The sequence below is a fragment of the Filicampus tigris genome, chromosome 22 (genome assembly GCF_054856515.1).
Source record: "Filicampus tigris isolate MCC_2025a chromosome 22, RoL_Ftig_1.0, whole genome shotgun sequence".
Classification (NCBI taxonomy): Eukaryota; Metazoa; Chordata; class Actinopteri; order Syngnathiformes; family Syngnathidae; genus Filicampus; species Filicampus tigris.
In genome coordinates this window covers 8,531,982-8,543,443 of record NC_141238.1, presented here as the reverse complement: position 1 = coordinate 8,543,443, position 11,462 = coordinate 8,531,982, and the positions used below count along the sequence as shown (strand labels likewise).

The 11,462-nt window shown below is 46.9% G+C and overlaps 2 protein-coding genes across 7 annotated transcripts; one reads left to right on the top strand and one right to left on the bottom strand.

Annotated features, from left to right (window-relative positions):
- The first annotated feature begins 42 nt into the window (after positions 1 to 42).
- On the top strand, positions 43 to 6,357 carry tulp3 (TUB like protein 3). 4 transcript variants are annotated; one of them, XM_086022738.1, is made up of 12 exons: positions 43 to 187; positions 3,186 to 3,233; positions 3,688 to 3,736; positions 3,797 to 3,959; positions 4,021 to 4,254; positions 4,336 to 4,457; positions 4,528 to 4,722; positions 4,787 to 4,899; positions 4,973 to 5,087; positions 5,170 to 5,268; positions 5,456 to 5,627; positions 5,714 to 6,357. In XM_086022738.1, the coding sequence occupies exons 1-12, from the start codon at positions 168 to 170 to the stop codon at positions 5,845 to 5,847; spliced, it is 1,464 nt and encodes a 487-aa protein (XP_085878864.1). In that variant the 5' UTR covers positions 43 to 167; the 3' UTR covers positions 5,848 to 6,357. The 4 variants fall into 4 exon arrangements, with proteins under 4 accessions (XP_085878864.1, XP_085878866.1, XP_085878865.1 ...); XM_086022740.1 differs by lacking the exon at positions 43 to 187 and adding an exon at positions 231 to 343; XM_086022739.1 differs by lacking the exon at positions 43 to 187 and adding an exon at positions 336 to 448.
- On the bottom strand, positions 5,980 to 10,800 carry LOC147126829 (protein mono-ADP-ribosyltransferase TIPARP-like). 3 transcript variants are annotated; one of them, XM_086022736.1, is made up of 7 exons: positions 10,671 to 10,800; positions 9,057 to 9,222; positions 8,709 to 8,976; positions 8,436 to 8,604; positions 7,397 to 7,584; positions 7,060 to 7,320; positions 5,980 to 6,876 (listed from the first exon to the last, which is right to left on the bottom strand). In XM_086022736.1, the coding sequence occupies exons 2-7, from the start codon at positions 9,106 to 9,108 to the stop codon at positions 6,438 to 6,440; spliced, it is 1,377 nt and encodes a 458-aa protein (XP_085878862.1). In that variant the 5' UTR covers positions 9,109 to 9,222; positions 10,671 to 10,800; the 3' UTR covers positions 5,980 to 6,437. The 3 variants fall into 3 exon arrangements, with proteins under 3 accessions (XP_085878862.1, XP_085878860.1, XP_085878861.1); XM_086022734.1 differs by having other exon boundaries at positions 8,709 to 9,222; positions 10,618 to 10,782; XM_086022735.1 differs by having other exon boundaries at positions 5,983 to 6,876; positions 8,709 to 9,222; positions 10,671 to 10,794.
- Between the last annotated feature and the right edge of the window lie 662 nt (positions 10,801 to 11,462).

Genomic DNA, 11,462 nt, shown 5'->3' with positions numbered 1-11,462 from the left:
GGAATACACTCGCCCACTTCCGCAACAACAACCAATCACACGCGGCGTATCTGACGCGTCCGCCAATGCAGGCACGCCTTGTTAGCGCGTGCGGTAACTAGGGACGGAGTTGCTCCTCGGCGAAAAAACGTTGCCACGAAGATCTTCCTTAGCAACCGCGGATAAACATGAGTTACTACACTATCAGGTAAGAAGAAACCACTTTATGCTCACTTATTATGTGTTTCCCGAGCAAGAGGCAAGTCGCCATGGCTACGGCGTTGTTTTTGTCACGCGACAAACGAGCCGATCGTAACTTTTGAGCGGAGAAAGAGACGACTTGGGCTAATGCTATGAGCTAACGGTAAAGAGCCAGTTCCGTGGCGATTAGCAACTTTAGAGGCTAACTTTTGGGAACTAAAGTGAAGTCGACAAACGCATTTCAACGTCTCCGACAACGTGAAAGCGAGTACGTGGAATCTACTTGTGTTGTACTTGAGTTGCCGTGTTGGATTTAAAACTACATTGCACTTATATGAGTCATACAAGGGGGAAAAACATGTAGTTTATGCACGTTTGAGCTCGCTCGCCTGCTGTGTTTAGTTTCCAACTGCATTCCTGTGAAGCAATGTCACCAAGAAAAAAAACTCTTTGCATCATGCGATCACAGTCAGACTGATGTTGGATTTGTTGTCAACGAGTTGTAATTTAATAATCACAAGAAAGGAGTCAAACAAGCCCAAGTGCATCATTTGCCAGTTGCTTTTCCTTCCCTTGTATTAATATTTTGTTAATAATGCAGAGCACGATAAATGTCAGTTGGTGTGAATATGAGCGTGAATACGTGTTTCTTTCTGTGTGCCCTGCGATTGGCCTCCAGTGGCGGAGCAACATGGTGCACCCTTTGGCCACCCCACATCTAGGGGGAAATGTTGTGACTTTCCTGCTATTTTCACATGGATGCAGTATTCTTTCATCACTTGACACTCTGCCGCAATACATTTAGTTTAACAATATATTTAAAGAACAAAATTACTGTTAACCTGAGTGCACTCTTTTCAAGAATCTGTCTTTAGTAGACCTTTTTATTCTTACAGTCAATGCCAGGGTAAGGGTGGCCATCGGGAATTTAAGGAAAAGATTTTTCCCGAACGGCCGGTGTATTTCCTTGTCGGTCCTGGCCATCCGATGTCAGCTGGGATAAGCTGCAGCCCACCCAAAACTCTAAAGTGGACTACTATCATCAAAAATAGATCGAAAACAAGCCCACATATGCATTATTTCCCAATTGCTTTTCCTCCCCTTTTATGAATATTTTGTTTTTAATGCAGTTTAATGACATCAGCTTTGACATGATTACAGCGTATACAAGGTGCCATAAGGTGTTATTACCGCCGCTTGTCACCTTTTTTCCATGCAATTACTCCCGCCAGTGAGCCTCACGCGTCCCCTCGCTCCTCATCAGTAGACTTCCGGTGTCACTTCAACGTCGTCTCTGAGGATAAAGACGCACACAAGCGAGGCTCTCGGGGGTTGTCGCACTCTCGTTAAAAGGATGGATATTGGTCTCCTGGCAACGAGCTTTAGGCGCGGGGAATCCTATAAGTGTGGCAGACTGTTGTTGGAAAAGTAACAGTTACTTTACTGATTACTTGATTTCAAAAGTAACTAAAGATAGATTGACAAACTGTTTTTGCCAGTACTTAATTGGAAGATCATTTTTAACTCATTCACTACCCGACATTTTCAGACCCTCTTTTACCCTAACGTTTGGAAAAATATGAAAAAAATATAGTGGTGGCAAAAGTACGGATAGCGAAAAGACTCTGGTATAAGAAACGCGAGCAGAAAAGTAGTCAAATTCACTTCCGTGGAGAGCACGCGCACCTTGAGTTTTTTCCTCCCAACCGGCTGATCCTGGTGCGTCGCGTGGATGTCATGGCAACGATACCCTCCTCCTCCACCTCGCCAGCCAGTTACTCCCGCGGGCGAGACGCGGCGTCTTGACTTTTCTCCCCCACGTTAACGAGCAGGCATCTCGGAGCGCTCCGAGGCGGGAAATGAGCGTCAGTTCAAGCCAGGATGGAGTCGCAGCCCGTCTACAGCCGCTGGTCGTACAGGTTAGGATTGACGATTGCGTCGGGTTTGGGCTGCTTTTCATTCCGAACGGCTGAAAAGAAAGCGCTCGTCATGCTCTTAAGGCCAGGAGATCAGCAGCAGGTGTTGGGACGCGCTTGCACTAAAATCCTCGCATGCTCTCAATTTAAATCGGTTCATGCTGATAAAAAAATTATTCGCATTTTTCATTGAATTCTTAGTCAGTCCACAAAGTGAATCAAACCACTGTATATTTTTCCCCATTTCCTTTCAAACCGAAAATGGTTATTCACTGACAACAAATGATGTATATGTAAACAAAACGTCCTCAATTAATGTCACGCGATATTTGTTGTTATGCTTGTAGACAATTAGCATAAGCGCGCCGCCTTGCACAATAGAAACAAGCAGAACTACCAAAAATAATCCACAAAGTCAAAGACTAAACTTACCTGATGTGTTAAATCATGCCGCCCCTCTACGTTGTATACCAGGTTCAAATTTAGTAGCCATCATCCAAGATCTTTATGGATGTCCAAAAAGGACGGCAAAATGGCAGATTTTTTTTTGTGTGTGTCTCTATTCATGCTGGACAATGCCATGCATACCAATTTTGACGTTGCCAAGTGACCAATGAGTGTTTTTGTGTCCTCTCTAATTGGTTACCTTTGACACTGACCTGCTAAGGCCTCCAATTACAGAGCGGCTCTGCCGTCTTCGTGTTTAATCAACGCTTGGTCATCACCGCCATCTCCGCGGTTACATAAGCCGGCTGAAATATTGATTAGTCACACAGAGGCGACCGGTTGTGCTGTTGGAGCGAGTGATTTGCAAGACCCAAACGTGGGTTGGGGGCCAATTTCTGGGTAGGTCACGAGCGAGTAGTTAAAAGTATTGCAAGGGGGGGGGGGTCCTCGGTTTTACAACGGGAAGATTATACTTCTGTACCGTACCGAGTTCCCACACGGAACATATAAGGTAAGGGACTTTGCTAAAACGAAGAGATGAGCGCAGAGATGTATCAAACGCAGTTGAGAACCACTGCTTTAAAGTCTTTCCGCTCTCTTCCTCTCTTCCTTTGACAAATTGACGTTCTCCCCCGCCGGAAGACCCTCCAGCTCTGCCAGCTTCGGGTCCAGTTCAACAACAAAGACAAGGTAAACGCACCCCCAACCCGGTGTCACCAACACCTGCTATGTTGTTCGGAGCGGATGACCTGCGCAAGTGCAAATCCTTCAAAGATGACTCAAAAATATCGACCAGAGTATCTACACTTTTTCTTTCCCTGAAGCACTTGTCATATTATACGAGAAGTATTCCCACAGAAGAGTCCGCCCCAAAGCGCTCGCTCCCTGCTGTTGCCCTTTCTTGCCGTAGCTAAGCGACGCCAGGCCTCCCTCCCACCACGTCCGGCGGCATTCTCCCCTATACTTCCTTAATTTTCAGTTTCCTGCCTGGGAATCCTCACTCCATATTTTTCAGGCAGTTTTTTGGGGGTAGAAACAGAGGTAGATTCAGAAGTCTCCACCGAAGACCAAACGGACAGTCCGCCACTAAATGTTGCTAAGTCAAACTGGTTTATGGTTCTCTTTTCCTTCCCGTCCCCCGTAGTGGATTTGAAGAGCACAGCAGCATCATGCAGCAGAAGCTGGAAAAACAGGTAGGCAGCGCAGCAGCGCGGTGTTGTGAATGACTTCCGTCAACTCTGCGCCCATTGCAGAGGTCGTTGCTGGAGCAGAAGCAGCGGCGGAAACGCCAGGAACCGCTCATGGTGCAGCCCAATACGGAGGCCCGGCCCCGGCGGACCCGCGCGCGGCGCGGCGAAGAGCAAGCCCCGCTAGTGGAGTCGCATCTTGGCAACGCCAACGACATCAGTGTGGACGGTGAGGGCAGCGCAAGATGGCGGAACCCCTCTGGATTCAAACGAAGGTCTTTTCCCTGTAGGTTTTAACGGCCCGGCAGCTTTTCCGGGCTCCAAAACGACCCAAAAAGGAATGCAAATCCAGATCACGTCCGTAAACCAGTCCCAGAGCCTGGTTCATACCCGATCCCCACTCAAGCCCGGGCCTCCACCGCCTCCCTCTCCTGCTGCGGCCGCTGGGGACGCGGAGAAGGCCAGAGACACGGAGACTCTCCACCAGCCCAAGACGGACATCCACGAACTACTGCGCAAACAAGGTGATGAAACGACGTGGGAGTTTTTTTTTTTTTTTTTTTTTTTCCAGGAGTTGTTTTGTGGAGTAAAATATCCTTGGCCAGGCCTCTCCGGCAGCATGAACTTTGACGAATCCAGCGAGGACAATGAGGAAGATCGGCCGCAATCCCCGACGCCCAGCGCGCGAACCACGAGGCCCGCCTCCGCCAGCAGCTCCAAGGACCCGGTGAGCAGTCAGTCTTGCGATCGCCATCTCCTTCGCCCCATCTCACCAACTGTTTACCGATTCTCCCCAGGAGGCGCTCGCCGGCGGCTCGCCCTCCTCCAGAGGCTCGCCTCTTCTCGAGGTGTCCAATTTGGATGAGTTTGTTTTGCTTCCGGCTCCACGCGGAGCCACGGTCAAATGCCGAATCACCCGCGACAAGAAGGGCATGGACCGCGGCCTCTACCCCACATACTACATGCACATGGAGAAGGAGGACGGCAAGAGGGTGACGCCGACTCACTTCTCGGCGAGGTCGTACACCCCGACTGACTTCTTTGTTTCCTCCTCAGGTGTTCTTGTTGGCAGGGAGGAAGCGCAAAAAGAGCAAGACGTCCAACTACCTCATTTCAGTCGACCCGACCGATCTCTCGCGAGAAGGCGAGAGCTTCATCGGCAAACTGAGGTAAAAAAAAAAAAAAAAAACGAGGGACCCGCGTTCGACCGCTCAAGGTTGTTACGGATGTTCCTCTCGCCAGGTCCAACCTCATGGGCACCAAATTCACCGTGTACAACAACGGCGCCAACCCCTGCAAGAACGTGGCCGCCATGGAGGACGGCAGCACTCGGCAGGAGTTGGCCGCCGTCTGCTACGTGAGTGACGCCCGAAAAACCGTTGCCAAGTTGACGCCAATCGCCCAATCCCCCATTCGTTGTCCTCTCCGCCGTCGGCCAGGAAACCAACGTACTGGGATTCAAAGGGCCGCGCAAGATGACGGTCGTCATCCCTGGCATGAATGCCAACTTTGAGCGTGTGCCTGTGAGCCCCCACAACGTGAGTCACTAACGACAATTCGGTAGCGGTGACAGCGTCGGGAGTTTGCCGGCTTCTTGGGAGTCAAAACTTTTTGAAAGTTTGTACCAGGGGATCTCGCAAAAATGACTTGGTGGTCGGGGACTTGACAGCTTTTCTGTTGAGCTTCCTCCGCGGTCTCACAACTCCCTATTTTGTGGCCTCTCAGGAGCAGGAGAGCCTGCTGAGCCGCTGGCAGAGCCACTCCTTGGACAACCTGATCGAGCTTCACAACAAGGCGCCCATGTGGAACGACGACACGCAGTCCTACGTGCTCAACTTCCACGGACGCGTCACTCAGGCCTCCATCAAGAACTTTCAAATCGTCCACGACAACGACCGTAGGTGTCAAGACGAGCCCGGATGTTCAGATGTCCTTAAACCTCTCGTGTTCTGACCGACCCCCGTCTCCTCCCGCCCGCATCAGCCGACTACATCGTGATGCAGTTTGGCCGAGTGGCTGAGGACATCTTCACGCTGGACTACAACTACCCCATGTGCGCCCTGCAAGCCTTCGCCATCGGCCTCTCCAGCTTTGACAGCAAGCTGGCGTGCGAATGAACGTCCGGGGCGCCGCCCGTTAGGCGGATTGACGAAGACGGACGGCGGCGGAATCAAACTGGCCTTTACCGCCTCACGAGACATCCTCAACCATTATAACCAATATTTTATCATTTTGTCCTGGATGACAAGTGCATTATTCTTTCGGTTATTTTCTTTCCGTGAATAGCTTTTACCTTGTGACTCGTCGACACGCATGCAAAATTGCACAGATTATAAGTACTGTAAATAAAAAAAAAAAAGAAGAAGAAAAATCACGATGATATCACAAATTTGTCTTAACTGACCAACAGCAGCTTTTTTAAGCTTCTTTAATAAAGATTTGCTTCTTACCACAAGAAAACTAGTAGTATATGAAAATATAGTTTTGGACTTAAGTGCAATTCAGTTTGAACAGGAAACCGGACTTAAAGTGAACATTTATGCAACTTCTGAGAGCAACAGTAAGGGGAACGCCTCATACGTTTTAAAACAAACGGAAGTACTTAATAAATTGTTTGTAACATCGAAGGGCCTCGCAGTTGTTTTCCTCTCCATGATTTTCTAACTTAAGTCTTAAGAGAACGGAACACTCACAGATTTGACGGCCCTCAGATCTCGATGGCGCCACTCAGGTCTTTGTACTTGATGAGGTAGTACGGGTAACACTGGCAACTGTCGAATACGGCAAAAATTTCCGGATTGGACACGGAGTCCACGCAGGCGTCGTAGAAACCGGTCCCCGAGTTGCACGGGGGCGGGCGGTAGTAGGTGGAATGCCCTAGAGTCACCTTCCCCACCAGGACTTTGGCCAGGAACGTGTGGCGCAGCAGATGGGGCGCCGTCTCGTTGGCGTATCTGTGGGACACGCTGGCTGAGCTGGCGAAGTAGGAGCCGTGACCCAGGAGCTTTCCGTTGGTGCCGGCCAGGCGCGGGTCGAAGTTGTAGCGGCAGATGTGCTCGGCCGCCTCTTGGGTGGTCCCGTGGAAAAGGTGACGCTCCAGAAGCTCATTGGAGTCGGCGTGCTTCTTCTGCATGTACACCTTGTGCCTACCGATACACCCCCCCCGCCCCCCCCAAAAAAAAAGCCAATTATATGTTTATCCCGCCACTCGCGCTACCCCGAATGTGGACTATTGACAGGATGACCCTTTCGAAGTCTCGCTGCAAAGTTCCTGGCTATCGAGGAGGTATCAAAGACAGGACTGTCAAATGTGATGGCGAGTTTTGTACCTTTGGTACTTGTCCCAGTGTAGTAAGTTCTGGACCTGCTGGATGATGACGATATCCACCTTGGTCTCTGGAAGGCTCTTGTATAAAAGTTTCTGAACGGTCAGGAAGGTCCGCGTGCCGGCTGGGACGTCAACCAGGTGGCAGTCCTGCTCCGAGGCCAGACACCATACGGGGGGGTACCATGTGGTGAAGTTCTCCAAAGGGTCCACGTTGAAGTTGGGATGATAAGGGTAGCGGATGGGATCCACCTGCACCCCTGTCCTGGTTCGGTGGTGTTGGGAGCAAATTCCGTCATGACAAAAAGGAAAAGCAAAACTTGATGGGAGAGGTTACCCACTTGAGGTGAGGGTGAAGAGACTCAGGCGGGCGGTATACCGGCCGGCAGCGGACTTCCCTATTGAAGCCGGAGGCCAAGTTGGTCTGCGTCATGGCGGTGAAGTCAACCTTGTACTGCTGCGAGCCCACCGTGAAGGAGCACTCCACCTCCTTGACGGCCATCTTGCCCAGGAGCAAGGCGGACAGCCCCTGAAAACAGCACCATCCCTTATCTTCAAATCAAATCACCGCCTTGCGTCAGGCGAACGGAATGGCGAAAGGGCCATGAACTAGTGGAACAAAGGCGAGGTTCACACCGCAGGCAAATTTTTTTGGCCCATTCTGATTTTTTTTTCATGACAGCCTGAATGGCTCAATTCCGATTTTTTTCAAATGCGACCTGGGTCGCTTTCGTATGCGGTCCTAGATCGGATGCATATCCGATCTATTCCAATGCGTTCGCGGTCTGAACGCCCAGGTCGCATATATCCGACATTGACGTCATCCGGAGCCCAAAATGCAGAGGAAAACTGCGGGCAGCAGGGGATCGAATCTACAAAGTTGTTTTGAGTAACACTATTGACTTTATATTTTACTTTAATATAATCCGCCTTGAAACATGAAGCAAAAAGTGGACGTTTATGGCGGTTGCGGTAATTCAGCCACGGCTCAAATCGAGTCATTTTTTAGGCACGGTTAAGACGTGACGTCATCGTTAGTGATGTCTCCATGGAATGAGATATTAAAGCCTCGCCTCATAATTTCCCCCAAATACTGCATTTATTTCTACCCGCTACCTAATCGCTTGAATGCCCCGACACGCTGGATCACATTTACTTCCGCAAACACAACGTCGGGTGTGACGTCGTCTCTTCTTCTGCGCAGGCGGGCCACTTTGACGACGCATGTGTTCATACAGCAGACAAGACCCAGGTCGCATTCATAATGTAATACGGACGCTTACACAAAAATTTTTGGGGGAAAAAAATCTGAATTGAGCATTAAGACCTGCGGTGTGAACCTATCCAAAGTCAACCCAGAAAATGGAGGTAAACGGGGACCTTGTTGTACTCCACCCATTCGATGGTGTTCCACCAGTAGATGCGCCATTCGCAGGGGAAGTGCGGATTCTGGAGCGGACTGTCCGAGTTGCTCAGTCGCCTGGCGCTATCGTACTTGTACACGTCGGCTACCTCCATGTCGGTCAGGTTCAGTGTGAAGCTGGCGTGCCTGCAGAAGAACGTTGGAAGGGATCACAGCTGTCAGAGGAGTCGTTACCTGGCTTAAGCAGGTCATACAATCTTGTCATTCGCCGGGCTAAAAATTGGACTCACCCTTCGATGAGGGTGACGGTCTCCCGCTCCACATTGCAGTACATGCGCTCCAGGAGTAGCTGGGCACGGGGTTTGAGGTCCACCCAGCGCTGCGCCTCAACGCTGTACAGTTGCCAGTGGAAGGGCAACGGAGTGTGGTGCATCTTGCACATGTCCGACAACGGGCACACCCCCAGCAGGAACTTGTCGCAGATCTCCACGTTGGTAGAATTCCAGGTGTAAAGCGAAGGCAAGGGACTCGGGACTGGGGCCCGGATGGGGGACGGCGCTGCCAGGGGCCGAGGGACGGTCAGCAGGAGGCACGAGTTGTTGGCGGCGAAGCAGCTCGGGCCGCCGCTCCAGGGGTACCTGGGAGTGAGGTGAGCGCTGAGGCGGTAGGGCGCCACCGTCCAGGTGACATTCACCTCCGGGGGCAGGAGGTAGGCGCTGCTCAGAGGAATCTCCAGGAGGACAAATGTCGGCTGGGGGGCGCCTTGGGAAGACACAGAATCTGGAGAGCTCGTCCTCTTCATCCCTGGCAAAGTTAGACCTTGTTTGATTCAGTGATTCTCAAACATTTGCAGACATTTTGCTCAACTCCAAATGGTGTGCGCAACCGTGAGACTTAGCTTGGAAGTGTGCAAAATAATTTGCAGTAAATTAATATGCTCTATCATGTAAAAGAAAGTGCATAGAAACATCAAATGACTCTGATGTGATTGTGACGTCAGACTACATAAATATGGCATCCCTGCATTACGTACTTCCTTTTTTTTTTTTAAATACTGTATTATTACAGGAATAAGAAGATAAGATAAGAATGCCTTTATTGATCCCACAATGGGGAAATTTTCATTGTTACAGCAGCAAAGATATAGGTCACACAGGGACGGCGGCATAATGTAGCCATTAATGTATAAGACATGTATAAGAATTTAATCTGATTTTTTTTTTAGAAAAAGGCATATTATTCAGGACTAGTCAAGTTTTATTTTTGGAATTGTTGAAATATTCTTGTTAAACTTCGACTTTAACTAGTTCTTGGAATAATACTAGTTTATTCTTCTAATGTTACAACTTTTTATTGCCTATGTATGCCTTGGTTCTCACAAAATACAACTTTGGTCTCATTACATGACTTTTCATCTCTAAAACATGCAAATTTATCCTAGCGGTTATACTGTACTGCAAAAAAAAACAACAACAAAAAACAAATCCTATGTACCTGTATAGCAGTGATTCTCAAAGTGTGATACCCAAGCTCCCTCTAGTGGTATGCGATAAAATCACTGTACAAGTCAAATATGTAATTTTTACCTGGTAAAGTTCAAAACAATGTTTCATCTTTAAGGATTGATGGTTTTTAGATTTTTATTTAGGGACAATATGTATTGAACTTTTATGCGCAATCGAAATATATTTTAATAATAATTTTGTATTTTCCTATACAGTATTGAAGCACAATGTTAATGTCTAAACTGTGCATCGTGCTACAGTTGCAAACATTAACATTAAACATACTTTCTACAAATAAAAATGGTCACTTATTTTTTAAACAGGACTACTGTGGTAACATTTTTTTGAATGATATCAACATGGTCATGGAATTGATATACTCTAGTAGTGAAAGTGGCCCTTTGGTGTCAAATGTTTTAGAAACTATGGCATTTAGTTCTGTTGATTAGCATTTCGCATTAGCATTCGGAGTATGGAGGCCTGTGATGGGTCCAAAGAGCACAAAAATATCGAGAAGCATTACTCGGTCCTCTTTTTGAGTAGTGCGACAGTATATCACTGAAATGTACATATCTCATTTTTACCGAGTTAGTTTGCTTCAACGAGGCTAATTTGCTAGCTTGTCTGTTTTTAAAAAAAAAAAAAAAAAAAAAAAAAAAAAAACTGACACCACTCTCACACTGACGCCACTCACTTGACATTGAAGCCAACTTGGAAGGTCAAATGAGTTAATTGGACAAAGTTTACCTGCGTGAGTGCGACTGAGGTTGACTGAACGCAGAAAGACTGCCGCGATCAAAGACGAAGACGATAACAAACGAGAAAGGAAGAAGGTGCACAAAAACGGACACTCGTTTGCTTTTTGGTACACAGTTTCTGCCTGTAAGAAATTCCATTCAGGCCCCTTTTGAAAGACGTTTTTATAATTTATAGATTATAAAATAGCTCCTTATTAGAATTATTATATTGTAATAAAAGTAGTTCAACAACACATTTTGACATAATAAACGTTTCACTCATAAGTAATTTTACACACCTTAGTCATATTTATTTTAATACAATCTAATTTTGCTAACCTTTATTAGAATTTATTGATTAAAATTTTGCATTTACTCATTCTAAATAATTCTAAATTAAAATTTCCAATAAAGTTTACATTACATTACAATTTTTTTTTCCAGAAGACATTTTTAAAGTAGATACCTACTCAGATTATTTCATTGTTGCTTTACAAATAAAATGCAAATATTTTACTTGAATTAGTACTTTTAATCAAAATAATATAATTGTTACTAAGCTTAGTTATTTACTGTTAGTTGTAATTCAATAGTGTTTGTAAAACCATGAACGGCATATTTTAAAATATTCTTATCAGAATTACCATGACATCTACGAACACAATTCAATTATGTATTATTTCTTAATTATAAAAATATCGCAGAATATATATAAAATTATATGTACACAATATATATTGAAGTATTTCCTTATTTGTACTTAGTGTTTTCTGGATATTAACGGTATTTCATTAAAATTTGC